We start from the raw sequence: 16995 nt of genomic DNA, 5'->3' as shown, positions 1-16995 counted from the left end.
AAATGCCATTTAAAAGCCATATATCCACAGTTCTTTTATTTCTTGAGAGGTATTAAAGTGTCATATGCAAGTTGCTCAAACCCACCTTGGCGGCCTACGACAGAGATTCCCAACCGGTGTGCGACGGTACACTGGTGTGCTGTGCAAGCTCTACAAGTGTGTCACAAAATAAGATTCAAAATGAGAAATAAACTAAGGGCTGGATTTGCTGGTTCCCCCAGCTGAGGGTTTCTCGGCAGCACACCATTTGCTGGTGGCAGGGTTCTCTTCCCACCACTTCTCAAAGGGATTTCCCATTGAAGCCACCCCACGCCGCCAGGAAATCCAGGGCGGAGGTGTGCTGCCGACAGGAACAGAGAATCCCAATGGCCGGAGAATTGCAGCCCAAATCTAATCTTTGTTTTCAGCTCCATGGTTGGCATCTCCAAGTCCCAATGATCCTTGGGCATCACACGCATTTGACGGCTGGGAATGAGCCGCACGTGCAGTTTGGATTTATACATTGGTCATGCGCATGCACATGGACCTACCGGGCCTACCCGATTGCATGCATGGTTCGGATTACCAACATAAACCATTCCGAACCACACATGTGCAGCCCTTTCCTGGCTGATGCATGCACAGGAGGTCCCAGGTTCTTTGGGAATTGGATATGCTGACCACAGTTGAAGACAAAAGGCCCCATGCGCCTGCTCAAAAATACAAAAAAGGCAAACGCGTGGGAGCAGTGAGGGAGACATGGGAGAGAATTTGAAAAACACAGGAAGTAAAATAAAACAAAGCTTCCGGTGAGGAACAAACAGGCTCCAAAATTTGACGTGCACATGGCTTTCCTTGTAAACTTCTTAAACTAATGAAAATTGCATTAAATGGTGGTGCGACATGCTTTTAGGAGGTTTTAGAGATAAATGGCTTCCGTAAGAGGGCTGTTCAGTTGGACAAAATAGGAGGTGGTGCCTCAACATTTCTGATCATATAAATATGTGCCAGGATGTAAAAAAGGCTGGGAATCACTGGCCTTTCACACCAAACTGAATTAAATGATCTCTCTTCGATAATGAATCTAAATGCATCAGGTATGGTTAAGATTCCCATTAACTTCTCAATAAAACTGCTCACTCAAATTATGACTGGAAATTGGGGGATTCTTCCTCACCACTACTTTCTTCTGACATGCTACCTAAACTGCCTTGTTTATTATTACTTCTATCTCCATCAAAAACACAGCAAATATTGAAATTTCTGTGAATCATGGAGTTAAGCCATTTTTTGACATACCGTGTCTGCCCCATTGCATTTTAAATATTAGCGTGCTAAAGAGCCGCAAATTCAAGCTTGGTCTGAAAATCATCTGATTCCCAACAGGCACTGGAGTGCAGGATATTTTTTTCTAATGGGCAATAACATGGGCATGTTTACAAGGCTTTACAGGATTGTTACTTTTATCTAAAGTTTCTTGAATCCTAGATTCAAGAATAAAACTTCTTAGCAAATCATAATTGATTTACAAGAATGTTAATAATAACACAATGGAAAATATGTAGTACAACAAACAGAATAAGCATGATATACAATGTTGCTAAATTGCAAACTTATTTTGGACAAAATGTAACAATAGTTCAATGTGAAGAAAATGCTTTTCCCCTCCCCTTCCAATGAATAGCTCAGTTGGTAAGTGCTCTTATGCTACCATCAGACAGACTTGTGGCCATGACCACCGGCAGAGTTGCCCAACAAAAATCAGTATTCAGACACCAAAAATCAGTATTTTTGCAATAAAATGCAGATTTTAATTTCAACGGAAAAACGCCCACCAATCTTTATAGCTTTACACCTTTATTGCACAAATCTAAAACATAAATGGAAAATGCAAATCCAATGCTTCATACATGTACATCATCATGAGTGGGTGTTTTCAAATTAAGTTTCAAACATTGAGTAAATCTAAGGAGGAAAAACATGAACAAAACATTCGTCTTTTTACATGAAGTTCAAAATTGTCCTCAATGCTTGATTAACTTAATTGAATTCTTACAGGGCAGCACGGTGGCGCAGTGGTTAGCATTGCTGCCTCACGGCGCCGAGATCCCATGTTCAATCCCGGCTCTGGGCCACTGTCCGTGTGGCGTTTTGCACATTCTCCCTGCGTTTGTGTGGGTTTCACCCACACCCCATGATAAATTGCCCTTAGTGTTGGGTGGGGTTACTGGGTTATGGGGATAGGGTGGAGGTGTTGATCTTGGGTAGGGTGCTCTTTCCAAGAGCCGGTGCAGACTCAATGGGCCAAATGGCCTCCTTCTGCACTGTAAATTCTATGATCAACCCAAAGATGTGCAGGGTAGGTGAATTGGTCACGCGAAATTGCCCCTTAATTGGAAAAAATAAATTGGGTACTCTAAATTGTTTTTTTAATCTAATTCTTACAAGAAACTGTATATAGACAAAAGGAATCCGGTGCATTTCTCTTTCAAAAAATATTTTCATTAAGTAGCACTAACAGATTTGATATTCAAATTAGGGTTAATGATAGTAAAGGCAAAAGAGCACAAAGAAAAGACCACAAAAAGTAGAAAGCAGAAGGTATGGTTAAATAGATTAATGATGATTCAGGTTTACTTTTTCAGCATTTTTGTTTCATGCTCACAGCAAGCAGCGCAGTTTCCACAAGCAGAACAAGGATTTACAAACTGAATGCTGCTGAAACTTAATAATGTGCAATGTATAATCAGATGCACTGGAGTTAAAATTTCAGACCAATGACCTTTCAATAATTCTGAAATGTTAACTCGGCTTCTCTCCCCATTGATGCTGCCTGACCCGAGTATTTCCAGCACTTTGTTTCCCTTTAAATACATATCCGTGCTCGACAAAGATTAGTGATAGAGCTAGTGTTGAGCCTACGTACTGTAGTCCACCCTCCCAGAACATGATTGTTTTTTAAAATCCCAATAAAATCCAGGCACCTCGATGCCTCAGACAGGTGATCCTGACCTTTGCGCGGTCTCGCACGAGACATCGAGGTGAGTCTTGGTTTCTTTGGTGACAGGGCCCCGCGCAGAGGCCCAGCCCCTCTCCTCTCTGCCCACTAACAGTGCATGTGTGGCAGACACGCATGTGCTGTTGATGAGGTATTCAAAATGCACCTCAATGCCTCATCAACAGCGCATGCGTGTCTGACATACATGCGCTATTAGTGTGCAGGGTAGAGAGAGGGGGTGGGGCCTCCATGCGGAAACCTGTCGCCAAGGAAACCAAATAATGCGTTTCGGGAGGCGGCTTTTTTGTACTGCAATGAGAGAAAGCGTACTTCCGAATTCGAACGGGATTTTCCATGTAAAAAAAGTCTCGGAATAGATTGATTTAAGAAATATGCAGATTTTTTGAACTAAAATAAACAAATCCACCACTCGAGAATACATTCTGTGCCCTTGCCATCATCAGCGCTTCCTCTAAATGGTCTTCAAAATGGCGTAAACTGCTTCATCACCTGCAGCATGTTTCGTTGCCCATATTTGATCTGATGCCATTAGACATCATTGGGTCCAAAATTGATGATGAGGGATCCCAGGGCAATTCTCTCCTGACTGTATACCACTATGCTGCTGCTACCTCTGGTGAATCTGTCCAGTTGTTGGGATAGGATACACCCAGGGAGGATGCTGGTGGTGCCTGGGACATTATCTGTAAGGTAGGATTCCCTGAATATGACTGTCAGGTTGTTGCGAGTCTGCAGGACAGCTCTCCCAATTTTGGCACAAGCCCTCACATGTTACTAAGAGGGTTTTGCGGGGTCAACAGGGCTGGGTGTGCCTCGTCATTTCCGGGGCTGATGTCAATGTCAGGTAGTCCACCCAGTTTCAATTCTTTTATACTTCCTTGAGATTTGATATAACCAAGTGGCTTGCTAGACCACTTAAGAGGGCATTTGAGAGGCAACCACATTACTGTGGGGCTGGACTCACATGTAGGCCAGAGCAGGCAAGAATGGCAGATTTCCTTCCCGGAAGAACATCAGAGGAGCGGATGGGTTTTAAACATGATAATCAACAATGGCTTCATGGGCACTATTGGACAAGCCTTTTAATTTGAAATTTATTAATTTAATTTCCACCAACTCCCTTAGTGGGATTTGAATCCTAGTCCACAGAGCACTCGCCTGAGCGCCTGGATTACTAGCCCAGTGACAACACTAACTACCACCTCCCCATAATTGGCCCGTTAACTAATAGCATTTAAAATAAAGAATTCAAATATCAACTTTGGTCTGTCTGACACGGCCAGACGAGACCTGGAAAAGAAACACAGGTCAGATTTTACTGTCGCAGAGCATAAAATTATTTATTCACAATTTAGTGAAATTTAGTGTTCTGCCATGAGTTAGATTTGTCCTGCACCCTACAACTCAAAAACTTTGCCCACAATATTGCTGAAAGTGTGAGGTGATAATGGAGAGAACAGGAAAGCCATCACGTTAACTCCCTAACCAAGGAGATTTAAAATTGGAAAATAAACAGGAAAAACTGAGATGAAAGTTGTCAAACCAGGACCAGAAAGAGAAATTTAGAGGGGAAAACAAAGATTGGACTGAAAGAAGAGACAAAGAAAAGTAACAAAATAAATTTAAATTTAATGTTGGACAATTCAAAACCTCAAGCACCTTATAATAGTTACTTTTTGGTGCCAGATAGGCCAACTGGCAATTACCAATAGTCATCACACAGGTGAAGTAAGAGCTTAATGCCAAACTAGACTGACATGCAATTAAAAATAAATAAACCTTTTATTAGTGTCACAAGTAGGCTTACATTCACACCGCAATGAAGCTACTGTGAAAATCTCCTCGTCACCACACTACGGATACACTGAGGGAGAATTCAGAATTTCCAGTTCACCTAACAGCACGTCATTCTGGACTTGTCAGTTGAAACCGGAGCCTGGAGGAAACCCACGCAGACACGGGGAGAACATGCAGACTCCGCACAGATAGTGACCCAAGCCAGGAATCGAACCCAACATCAAAGTCAACCTGTCTCTCAGCTAGATGCCAGACAAGCTAAAAAAGTAAATGTCAGAACCAGGATACAGTTAGGGCAGCACGGTGGTGCAGTGCTTAGCACCGCTGCACTGAGGACCCGGGTTCAATCCCAGCCCCGGGTCACTGTCCATGTGGAGTTTGCACATCCTCCCCATGTCTGCGTGGGTATCACCCCAACAACCCAAAAAGATGTGCAGGGTAGGTGAATTGGCCATGCTAAATTGCCCCTTAATTGGGAAAAAAGAATTGGATACTCTAATTTATTTTTTTAAAGAATCAGGTTAGAGTCATTAACTACACCCAACTAGAGTATTTCAAAGTTTTCCCAAGAGGAGATTTGAACACTAAGGTAGGGGCATGGGAGGGGGAAGCAAGAAAGAAGTGACTGAACACAACAAGAATAATTAGGGTAACTTTTACAGAAAAATTTCCCAGAATGTTCAACAGTAGCATCAAACAGAAAGTGGCATCAGTTAGGGGGGTTACTAAAATTTCAGTCCCAGAGGTAGATCTTAAGGGGTTGTGAAATGGAAAGATAGATGCTTGAGGGGAGAATTCCAGAGCAATGGGCTGAGACAGATGAAAGCCAGCGAAGAATACCAAGAAGCCAGAGATGGAGAAACAGAGTTTTTAGAATGTTGTAGAGGTTACAGAGATAGCGAAGACTGCAGGCATGAAGGGAGTTCAACTAAAGATGATTATTTTTGATTGGGGGAATTGGGAACCAGGGCAGGTCAGCAAAGAGGATGGTGGCTGCACATAGCATGGGTTAGGTCATGGATGCTGATTTTTGTACAAGTGCAAGTTTGTAAATGGGGGAAGGTGGGTGAGATTGGTGAGACAGGCATTGGTATGGTTGAATCTGAGTTAACAAACTAATGGACAGTGATTAATTTTGGGGAAAGGGGAAAAAAAAAAAAACTGATTGGGTGTTGGAAGTGTGTTCTGGAAGGCAAGCGATTGGTGGCTCAAATAATCCCTTACGAAAAAGGTCATTGAGACCTTTCATTACAACATATATCAGAAAAGAGGAACCTTGACGGGAGTATACCAATCTCATGCAAAAACATCAAGCAGAGATTTATGGGCTTGAATAGCAAGCTAAAGTAACAAACTGTAAGCCAAGTGTAAACCTATCCAACAAAGTCATGCAATTGTAAGATCGCAGTGACTAAAATTTCCTGCAGAACAAAGATGAATTAGATTCACAAAAAGATTGCACTTAAATACCCTTCCAGGCGAAACACCATATTTACAATTTGAGGGGCCACACACATACAGATAATAAGGACAAGAGCAAGAATTCAGAGGTTGGCACAACATAAACTGTGACTTGGACTCACTGCTTTGTTGTAAGCATAAGTGAGATTTGAAAGTAGTATCTCAAGGGCGTGATCTTGCATGAACTATTGGCAAGTGCTGATAACAGAAGAGTGTGAAAATAAAATAATTTATTCACAATTTCGTGAAATTGCTGGTGCAAATATCAAACAACGAACCAATCTGATGGGATTTTCATTGAAACATTCATTTTTTTCTCAGCTGTTCGCTGGCCTGTACATGTCAATTTACACTCTGAACATCGATTCAACAATGCAGAATAAAATAGTCAATGTGAAGCTGCTTGAAAAAGGCAGGAAATAAGTTGTATATTTCTAATGAAATCAATCCTATCCTGATAGTTCAGGGGAAGAATAAAATGTTCCAGCAGTCATCAAACGTAGAAATAAATCACTTTGCAAGCCACAAGTGCAGCAGAAATTTTGTTGCACTAATCATCATCAGTCTGAGAAGAGCAACAGGATCTGAAGAAATTCAATTCCAGGATTTCAACCATTGACCAGGATTCTAAACCAGGGACCCACAAGACAGTTTCAAGGGGTCTGCCAGATAGTTACGAAAATTATTTCACATTCATTGCTCATTACTTCATACTCAACTATCTCTGGGAGTACTACTACCAATTATAATGTCCCTTGGAACCAACTATCTTTCTGAACAGGTGTGACGTTCACAAGATTGATAACCACACCCTGATCCTGTCAAGGACAAAGGTCTACAGATTTTAACATGTCTATTTAATGTAGAGATCCACGTGCATAGAGGCAGTCGACTGATTCAGGTGGACGAAGGACTTGATATTGTTAGTCCATTCATGCATTTGCCTTTCACCATGCCATTATGTAGACACAGGCTTCAGGGAACAATCAATGCCACTCGTCACCAGCTTACGAATTAAATAATTCATTCCTGAATGAGACAGATGTGAAGAAAATCACCAAGCATCTTATTATGATACATGTAGCAATCGTTTCCTGATGTGTTCTTATAAAACTTCCATTTTAATTCTCTGATAGCCAAATGCCCATGAAATAATTTGCCAAATCAGCCCATGTAGTGCTGAATAGAATCATAGAATTTACAGTGCAGAAGGAGGCCATTCGGCCCATCGAGTCTGCGCCAGCCCTTGGAAAGTGCACCCATGCCTCCACCCGATCCTGTAATCCAGCAACCCCACCCAACCTTTGGACACTAAGGGCAATTTAGCATGGCCAATCCACCGTGGGCGGCACGGTAGCACAGTGGTCTGCCAATGATATTGATTTTGAACTGTCAGCTTGTCAGATATTGGAACGCAATTTTTTGATTTGTGTAGAGGTACAGCTGATGTATAAATGTTTCATCGGAAACAAGTGGAGTCACATTTCCGAACATTGATTCCTTTTTAAATATGTGACGTTCTAAAACATTTAACTAAAAACTAGCCAGCTTTAAAGCCACAAACGACGTTCTCTTTAAATTGTCAATCCTACTTGTGCATCACCCTGCTTAGTTCTCATATTAACATTGAATGATGAAGTCTTTGGTTCAACTGGTTCGGTGTTTCATCAAGTTTTCAAATGCAAGCTGAGGAATCCCAATTTATCTTCCAAACTGCTGCAAGCGTGGGATTTAAATATTTATCCAACTGAAAAAAATGTTGTAATTGTGTGGTTCATAGTTAAAAGATGCAGATTATTCATACCTGCAAGTGTCGGGTTTAGCTTAACAGGAGCAGCTAAGTTTACAAAGACAAATCAATTTATGAATTAGTTGTTCCCCTGTTATATGTCCAGGAAATAAGCAGAAACATGAAGAATCCTGCCAAGCATGTTAACAAAACCTGTTATTTTGAACAAATTTACAAGCCAAACAAGGACATTTTAGGAATTGGAAACCATAGAGCTGTTAAACATAGCTAAATGGCTGTATTGCAGATCAAATACTTTTCTCCAAAGTCCACATCCTGACCTCAACATCCTAGAACTTATCAAAACTTTGCAGAAATTATCTGTATCGAAACTTTGTGGTCTAATGTTGCCAGAACTTTTGGTGCATGGAGTGACGAAAGTTCCAGAAATATCGATAAATAATGTCAATACTCTGGGTCACATTTCTACTTCAAGATATTTGGTGGCCTTGGTGAAATTTCTGTGCATTTGTACCAATATCATATTTCTGCCTTGTACGAGTGAATACATGATGTTACTTGAAGAATTGAGAAAGTCCTTCTTCCAAGGATGATACCATTTTGTATTCAGATTGCAAAAATTGATGGAACAGTAGCATACTGGTTCTGTATTGAACGAGCAATTCAGAGGCCTGCATTAACGATCCACAGACATGAGGCACAAATCCCTTCACAACATCTGGAGAATTTGAATTCGGTTAATTAAATAAATATGGAATAAAAGGCTACATCAGTAATGGTGACCATGGAACGATGGGGTTGCCTTAAAAACCCAATTGATTCACTAACAACCTTTAGGTGGAAGAAATCTGCCATCCTCACCTGGGCTGGTCTACATGCGACTCCAGAACAAGAACAGGAGTTGACCCTGAACTCCCCTCTTAAACAGTCAAACAAGCCATTCAGATTTGACAAACAATTATAGAAAAGTCTACAAATAAAACTGAATGAACCACCTGTCAAACAACAAAGGCAATCCCAGCCTAGTCAATCCTGCAAATTCCCCACACTAACAACTGCAACTTGTGCCAAAACTGGGAGATTAGTGATCCAATGCAGTCTCCCCCTCACCACCCCTTGGTATGCCCTGCCCCACTAGAAGTGCCAGCACATTGGCATACAGTTGAGAGAGAGTAACCCTCAATTCTCAACATTGATTGCTGTCCCACATCATTGAAAAGGAAACATCCTGTTCATTATCACCTACTTCCCTCCCTTAACTGATGAATCAGTGTTCCATGCAGTTTTGAGTGTAACAAGGGAACAAGAGTACTCTTGGTGAGGGACTTCACAGTCAATGACCAAAAATGGCTCAGCAGCATAATTTCTCATCAAGTTGGCCAAATCATTCAGGACATAGCTGCCCGGCTGGGTCTGTGGCAGATGGTGAGAAAATCAACTTAAGAGAAAACCTACTTGACCTTAATCCTCACCAGTCACAGATGCACCTTTCCAAAAGACTATTCATATAGTGACCATCACACATTCCTTGTCAAGACAAAGTCCCATCTGCCCAGAGGGAGCCAGTGTCGTCGAGCAGCTACATTGTTTTACAAACTTTTTTTCCGGGTGCCCATTTTTACCAACCGGCCAACCTTTGGGACCCACACAGGCCGAAATTGGCGACCCACCATTTTCTCTTACCTTTAATGCGAGAGGTGAGCCTGCTTGGTCCTCATTTACTTGTTTGCTGCTGACAAAATGGAGGAATTTCAATCGTGTCCCAAGCACGTGACGTCAGCATTCGGGCGCATGACCTACTCTCTGCCTCACTTCAAGCAGGAAAATTACATGGAATTTTTTTTAAAAAGCTTCTCCTGGGTCAGCGAGGAGGAGACGGTGCTTCTCGCTGGGCTCTGCGGATGCGCACTGATGAGCGGGCACGCATGTGCAGTGTGCCCGTATTGTCTTAGCTGACCGTCATTTTTAAACTGCTCGCAGCCGGCATTGTTAAAAGCTAGCTGCTGCGGCTGTTGCGTGTGAATTCCTGCGATCAGGAACGCCATGATGGATGGATGACCCTCCAGACACCCATCCACGACCCACCTGCGGGTCGTGACCCTCATTTTAAAACTGCCTGGTCTAGCACTACCATGCAAAATGAGATAGACTCGGACCAGATTTCACAGCTCAAAGCTGGGCATTCACGAAACAATATGGGCCACAGCAGCAGGAATGGATACCACCCGAATCTAACTTGATGTCCCTCACTTTTTCATTACCATCAAGCCAGGAGAGCTTTCTGGTTCAATGAAAGGTGCATGAAATCAGATGTTTCATGCATGCTAAACAGCAGAAACAACATGCTGCAGACAGAGTTAAGCATTCCCACAACAAACAGATCAGATCAAAACTACGCCCTGCCAGATAAAGCATCTACATTTAAATTAACCAGAGCTGGCTCCCTAAACAATCCATGACCAGCAATCAATGATGGCGGAGCCCAGCATGAAAACAAGGCTGAAGCATTCAGCAGAAGTGTCAAATGATTTAGATGTCACATGTACCGAGATATAGGTATTGTTCTGCGTTCAGTCCAGGTAGATTGCTCCACACATTAACATCCGACATAACGATAAATACACATAGACATCGGGTGAAGTATACGGAACATAATGCTACAACTATAGAGAAGATAAGAACACAAGAACTAGGAGAAGTAGGCCATTTGGCCCTTCGAGCCTGCTCCGCCATTCAATGAGATCATGGCTGATCTTTTGTGGACTCAGCTCTACTTTCCTGCCAGAACACCATAACCCTTTATTCCTCAAAAAACTATTCATCTTTTGAAAACATTTAATGAAGGAGCCTCAACTGCTTCGCTGGGCAGGGAATTCCATAGATTCACAACCCTTTGGATTAAGAAGTTCCTCCTAAACTCAGTCCGAAATCTACTTCCCCTTATTTTGAGGCTGTACCCCCTAGTTCTGCTTTCACCCGCCAGTGGAAACAACCTTCCAGCATCTATCCTATCTATTCCATTCATAATGTTTCTATGAGATAATAATAATAAAAAATCTCTTATTGTCACAAGGAGGCTTCAATGAAGTTACTGTGAAAAGACCCTAGTCGCCACATTCCAGCACCTATTCGGGGAGGCCGGTACGGGAATTGAACCCACGCTGCTGGCATGGTTCTGCATTGCAAGCCAGCTATTTAGCCCACTGTGCTAAACCAGATGCAAAGAGAGATGAGTTCAGTCTATAAGAGGGCCATTCAGAAGGGCAGTCTGGTGATACAGTGGATAGCACTACTGCCTCATGGCACTGAGGACCAGGTTTGATCCCGGCCCCAGGTCACTGTCCATGTGGAGTTTGCACATTCTCCCAGTGTCAGCGTGGATCTCAATCCCACAACCCAAAGATGTTGTGTAGGTGGGTAGGCAATGCTGAATTGCTCCTCAATTGGAAAAAAAAGAATTGGTACCCTGAATTTATTTTACAAATTAAACACATTTAAAAAAAGGGCCATTCAGGTGTCTAGTACAACGGAGAATAAGCGTTTTTTGAATCTGTTGGTGTGTATTCTCAGACTTTTGTATCTTCTGTCCGGTGGAAGAGATTTAAAGAGAAAATCGTCCGGGTGGGAGGGGTCTTCGATTATGCAGCCCATTTTCCCAAGGCAGCTGGGGGTGTAGACAGAGTCAATGGATTCGCATGACAGACTGGACGGAGTTCACGACTCTCTGTAGTTTCTTACAGACTTGGGCCGAGCAGTTGCCATCCCAAGCTATGATGCATCCAGATAGGATGCTTTCTATGGCGCATCTACAAACATTGGCAAGAGAGTCAATGTGGACATTGAAGGTTGTACTTTCTTGGTCAAAGCGTTGACGTGGGTGGGCCAGCACAGATTGTTGCAGATTTTTACACCGAGGAATTTGAAACTAGAAACCATCTCCACCTAGGCGCCATTGATGCAGACAGGGGCGTGTATGATACTTTGTTTCTGGAAGTCGATGAGCAGCGCCTGCGTTTTGCTGACATTGAGGAAGAGATTGTTGTTATTGCACCATGCCACTCGGTTCCCTATCTCCTTCCTGTACTCTGACTCATCATTGCTTGAGATTCGACCCACTATGGTCATGTCACCAACAAACTTGTAGATGGAATTGGAAACAAATTTTGCCACAGTCCTGTGTGTATAAGCAGTATAGTAGGGGACTAAACACGAGCCTTGTTTAGTCCCCTACCATACTGCTTATACACACACGACTGTGGCAAAATTTGTTTCCAATTCCATCTACAGTATTGAGGACTACCGTGGAAGTGGTGTCGTTGTTTATCCTTACTGATTGTGGTCCGTAGGTCAGAAAGTCAAGAATCGAGTTGCAGAGGGTGGAGCCAAGTCCTCTGTTTTGGAGTTTGGATATGAGCTTGGCTGGGATTATGGTGTTGAAGGCGAAGCTATGGTCAATGAGTAACAGTCTGATGTAGGAGGCTGACATAGGAGTCCTTGTTGTCACGATGCTCCAGGGATGAGTGTAGGGCCAGAGAGATAGCATCTACTGTGGACTGGTTTTGGCGGTAGGCAAATTACAGTGGATCAAGGCAATCTGGAAGTTTGGAGCTGATGCGTCTCATGACTAACCTCTCGAAGCACTTCATAATGATAGATGTCAGAGCCACTGATCAGTAGTCATTGAGGCACAATGCCTGGTTCTTCTTTGGCACTGGTATGATAGCGGTCCTGTTGAAGCAAGTGGGAACCTTGTTTGCCACAACCAACTAGAGCGTATTATTCAGCTGGGACTCTAGCATAGCCTGGTATTGTCACTTGGCGTTCCTGGTGGCTTTGCTAAGGTCGTACCTAGATTTCTTGTATAGGGCAGGGTCATCCTTCTTGGAATACCTCAGACGTGGACTTCAGTAGGGAGTGGATCTCCCAGATATAAGTGAGGGCAGATCCGGTGATCCGCAGCAGTAGGGGTAGTTCCAGTGAGTCTAAAGAAACTCCATGATAACTTGCTCTGTATCTGATCGTTACCTTACCACATGTGCTTTAATAAAAATCCTGGTTTGGACAAGTCACCAGCAGTTCTATGGATTCCTTGCTAGACAACAAACATAACATTCCGAACTAAATACAAGGGTGGACCTACAACATATGGACTGCAGTTCAAGAAGACAACGCACCACCACCTTCAAACTGATCTTTCCTGAAATAGCCTCAAAGCATGAACAAATATTTTAAAGCTAGCGTTTCAGATGGCCCATTTGATTAAAAGAACATGGGAGAAGGGAACCAAAAGCAAACAGATTCAGAACCTCTTCCATGTACACCAAATCACAACTTTTATAAATAAGGTAGCCTATTCCAGAAAATAGGAAAACTAAAATGATTGTGTGTCGACAGAGCGCCCCTAGCCACTAGGTATGGAGCACTGATGAAGAACTGAAGTATAAACTCAAGTCTGGACCCGAGCATCACTGGAATTTGTATTTAAAACTCCCTCTACTTCACATACAAAGAGCAGTGTTATCCAATATATTTGCCACTGTAGCTAATTGGTAATCCAAATATGATTAGTTGCTTCTCTGATTTAGCAACTAAAAATGAGTAATAGTCACAGTGTTGGGCATGTGATCTCAATGGTCACATTGTCACCATGTTATGCATGTATACTTAAACCATTTTGTGCCAGGTTAAAATCTTAAGACGTGAGCGTGTGTTTTGTTTTACTTTCTTGGTTAGTTCAATAAACATACACGTGACGCACTTTCGAGCTGCATTTTGCCAATGTACACAGGAGTTTCCTACTGAGGTTAGTGAAGGGCTAAAACGTTGTTGCCTCAGCAATTTCTTTTGAGCGTTGCTTACGACCCAGGTGGTGTGTACACCTCAATTGATGTACACTCTCCACAAGTCATGTGAAATATTTCTCTGGGTGGCCGTCAACTGCATCCGGTGTACTCCCCAGCTCCTAACTCCTCCGAAACCAACAAAGAAAACCTTTCCCTTTAGAATCACTTCACAGTCTGTAAAGATTCATGTGATGGTGACGATAGATTTGAAGCTAACCGCCTCCATTGCGAAAGAGCCGGTACCAGAAGCGAGGGAGGAAACTGGTTTAACTCACCATTACTCATTGATCGGACGTATCCATCATCGGGCCCCTCCGAGCTTCTCGGACCGCCTTCATCCACAGATTTAGCCGCGGAAATACGCCGGCCCCTGAGCGTCATTCCCGTCCCACTCGCCATGAGCTTCCTGCGGGAAGGAAGGGCCAGAGAGAAATCACCGAGAGCACAGAAACAGGCAATGGAGCTTCAAACCTCAGTCGAACTAACAGTCCGCACTTGGCTGTTTAAAAAATCCAAGACTGATGTTCCGCTGGATACAGGGGGAAAAAATGAAACGGGGTGTTTAGAACGTTACGTTTAAACCAAAAAAACAAGACGAGATTAAATCGCAAAGTTCTTACAAGTGATGAGAAGCCAGGAACGAGGAAAGCGTTTTTACAACAACAAAAAAAATCAAATCTTTAAATATGACATTGGAAAGGGAAGTTAGTGGAAATTTTCAATTGGCTAGCAACTGAGCAAGAAGGAAGAGAAACTCCTTGGCCTGCTGGAAGCTCTCTGTCGCTGGGGTATCCGGAGCCGGGAGAAGAGGAAGGTGGCCCAAGTCCGGCACACAGGTCAGGGTGGCGGGAGGTACATAGGTCCCGCCACAGTTCTCAGCGTAAGCAGCAGGTTCGCGGTTCCTGGCTCTATTCACTACAGCAGCGGAAGTTCCCCCTTCCCCACAGTGAGAGGCGAGGGGACTCTCTGCTCACCTGCTTCCCCACACTCGATACAAATGTTGCTGCAACTCTCAGCGTTCGAAAAGAGAACGTGATCGCCAGCGCGCGCCTGCTCACGCACCAGTACGTGGAGATGCCGGCGTTGGACTGGGACCAGGACGTCAGTGCGCGCGCTTCCGCCTGGAGCGCCACCCCGGAGCCACTCTCCCCGCCAGCCAGGCAGCCAGCCACGAACAACACATGCAAATACACGAGGAAGGCAGCCCAGAGCTTTCAGCACCATTGCCTCATCCACCGGGTCCAGCCGAATCACAGAAGGGACCGAACATGAGGAAGAGATAAAGCGGAATACAAAAACCAACAATTCAATGAGCTGGCTGTTTAACAGATGTTTCCTTGGGAGAAAGAATATCGTCTTTTGGGGCGATAAAACTTTCCTTGCATAATTCTCACTTCACTCAATCTCCCAAACTCTTCAGTCAGTCGTCGCTTAAAGTTGCAGTTGGGTTGCTGATGATCCCAATTTCAAGTGAAATGACGTTCGGTGAAGGTAAAAAAAACAAAAATACTGTGTGTGCAGTACTGTACTAATTGAAATAACTCAACATAAATCACGAAGTATTAAAGAAATGTAGTCTAAATTCAAAGTAAATAATAATCACGGTCTCTTATTCTTCTTGCGCAGTCCCTCAGATTCAGGGATGATTTCTTATATTCATTCAGGATCTGGGCATCAGTAGCTGGGTCAGCATTTATTGCCCATCCCAAAGTTCCCTCCATTTCAGAGACAAAAGTGAACCTGGCTCATATGAAGGTCACATCAGGTAAAGATGGCAGATTTAGAACCATAGAATACCTACAGTGCAAAAAGAGGCCATTTGGCCCATCAAGACTGCACCAACCCTCTGAATGAGCACCCTACCTGAGGAAATGAGCAAAAGGGCATGGCACTGAAGCATGATGGGTAGTTAGGCCATGTCAGGAGTAAATCTTACTGCAGTAGAAATTGGACGAGAGCAGCAGACTCTGTAGAGGTCTCGGGCTTATGCTGAAGAAAGGTACAGCCTTCACTAGGACTCCAGGAAGGCATGGTGAGGGGGGTGGGTAATCACTGAGTCGCTCGGTTGGAGAAGATACTGGTAAAAGGGGCCTCAGGCAAAAGGAATGTGAGAGGAGGCGATTGGGACCAGTAATTGCTAAGATTACCTTATATGGCCAGGTTAAGGAATGTGAGAAGAACCTATGGAAAACCCGACAATTGCCAAGTTACCTTATTTAGTCGTGTGAAACCTCATTCTATACCAATGTATATGAGACAAAGTGCTTTGTGTTGTTCTTCATTTGCTCTGAGGAATTCGACAGACTATGGCAGAGTGAGTCCGCTTGCAAGCTGCGCAAATAAAGTAAATTGTTTTTACCTACAATCCGACTCGGTATATTTACTGAGACCAGACTGAGGGCAAAAAGAACTCGAATTCTCAGACCTAGGCCTTCTCTCACACCCTACCCCACCTAGCCTGCACATCTTTGGACTGTGGAAGGAAGCCAGAGTGAAAACTCCACAGTCACCCGGGTCCCTTGCACTGTGAGGACATTTAGAGAACTTCCTTCCCAAAAGAACATGAGTGAACCAGGTGGGTTCTTACAACAATTGACAATGAATTTATAGTCATCATTAGACTTTTGAATTTTATTAAATTCAAATCTCACAATCTGCCATGGCAGGATTTGAACCCATGTTCCCAGACCTTACCCTGGGCCTCTGGATTACTAATCAGAGACAATACCACAACATCACCCTCTCCTACTTGGACTCCAGTTCAAAGGGTTCTCAGGTAGCTTTAAAATCCAAAGCGCCATCTGCAGACTGCCACATGTGGAGCAGATGTCGCTTGCAGGGTCAGTTAAATTACTTGTTTGTTCACGTTATTGCACTCTGTCACCTTGACTTCATCTCTGATGTTGCCAACAAAGTCCTGCTTTCAGTTTTGATTGTTCACCATGAGTTGCTGGACCTCTTCATGGATCCTTTGAGGACATCCCCAAAGCGTTTCAGTGGAGGTGGCTTTGAGTGATTAGCAACTCACTGCTGGGCTTGATCCAACTGCACACCACGTCCCGGTCCCCTCAACTTCACTACCATTTCCGAAACCATGAGTACCCTTCTGACTGCCCGTCTGATACCCTGATCTGACCCAACCTTAC

The 16995-nt window shown here is 43.5% G+C and overlaps 1 protein-coding gene across 4 annotated transcripts in view; it reads right to left on the bottom strand.

Annotated features, from left to right (window-relative positions):
* Positions 1 to 14931, bottom strand: part of soat1 (sterol O-acyltransferase 1) — a 142636-nt gene extending 127705 nt beyond the window's left edge. The window contains exons 1-2 of one of the 4 annotated variants that reach the window (XM_072511276.1): positions 14824 to 14931; positions 14125 to 14255 (exon numbers count right to left, since the gene is read on the bottom strand). In XM_072511276.1, the coding sequence (XP_072367377.1) occupies positions 14125 to 14248 (124 nt within the window). In that variant the 5' untranslated portion in view covers positions 14249 to 14255; positions 14824 to 14931. Of the gene's footprint in view, positions 1 to 14124; positions 14260 to 14469 lie in introns of those variants that run through there. The other 3 variants (XM_072511277.1, XM_072511278.1, XM_072511279.1) reach the window with 3 other exon arrangements.
* Between the last annotated feature and the right edge of the window lie 2064 nt (positions 14932 to 16995).

The sequence above is a fragment of the Scyliorhinus torazame genome, chromosome 7, assembly GCF_047496885.1.
Source record: "Scyliorhinus torazame isolate Kashiwa2021f chromosome 7, sScyTor2.1, whole genome shotgun sequence".
Taxonomy (NCBI): Eukaryota; Metazoa; Chordata; class Chondrichthyes; order Carcharhiniformes; family Scyliorhinidae; genus Scyliorhinus; species Scyliorhinus torazame.
This window is presented reverse-complemented; position numbering and strand designations above follow the sequence as displayed.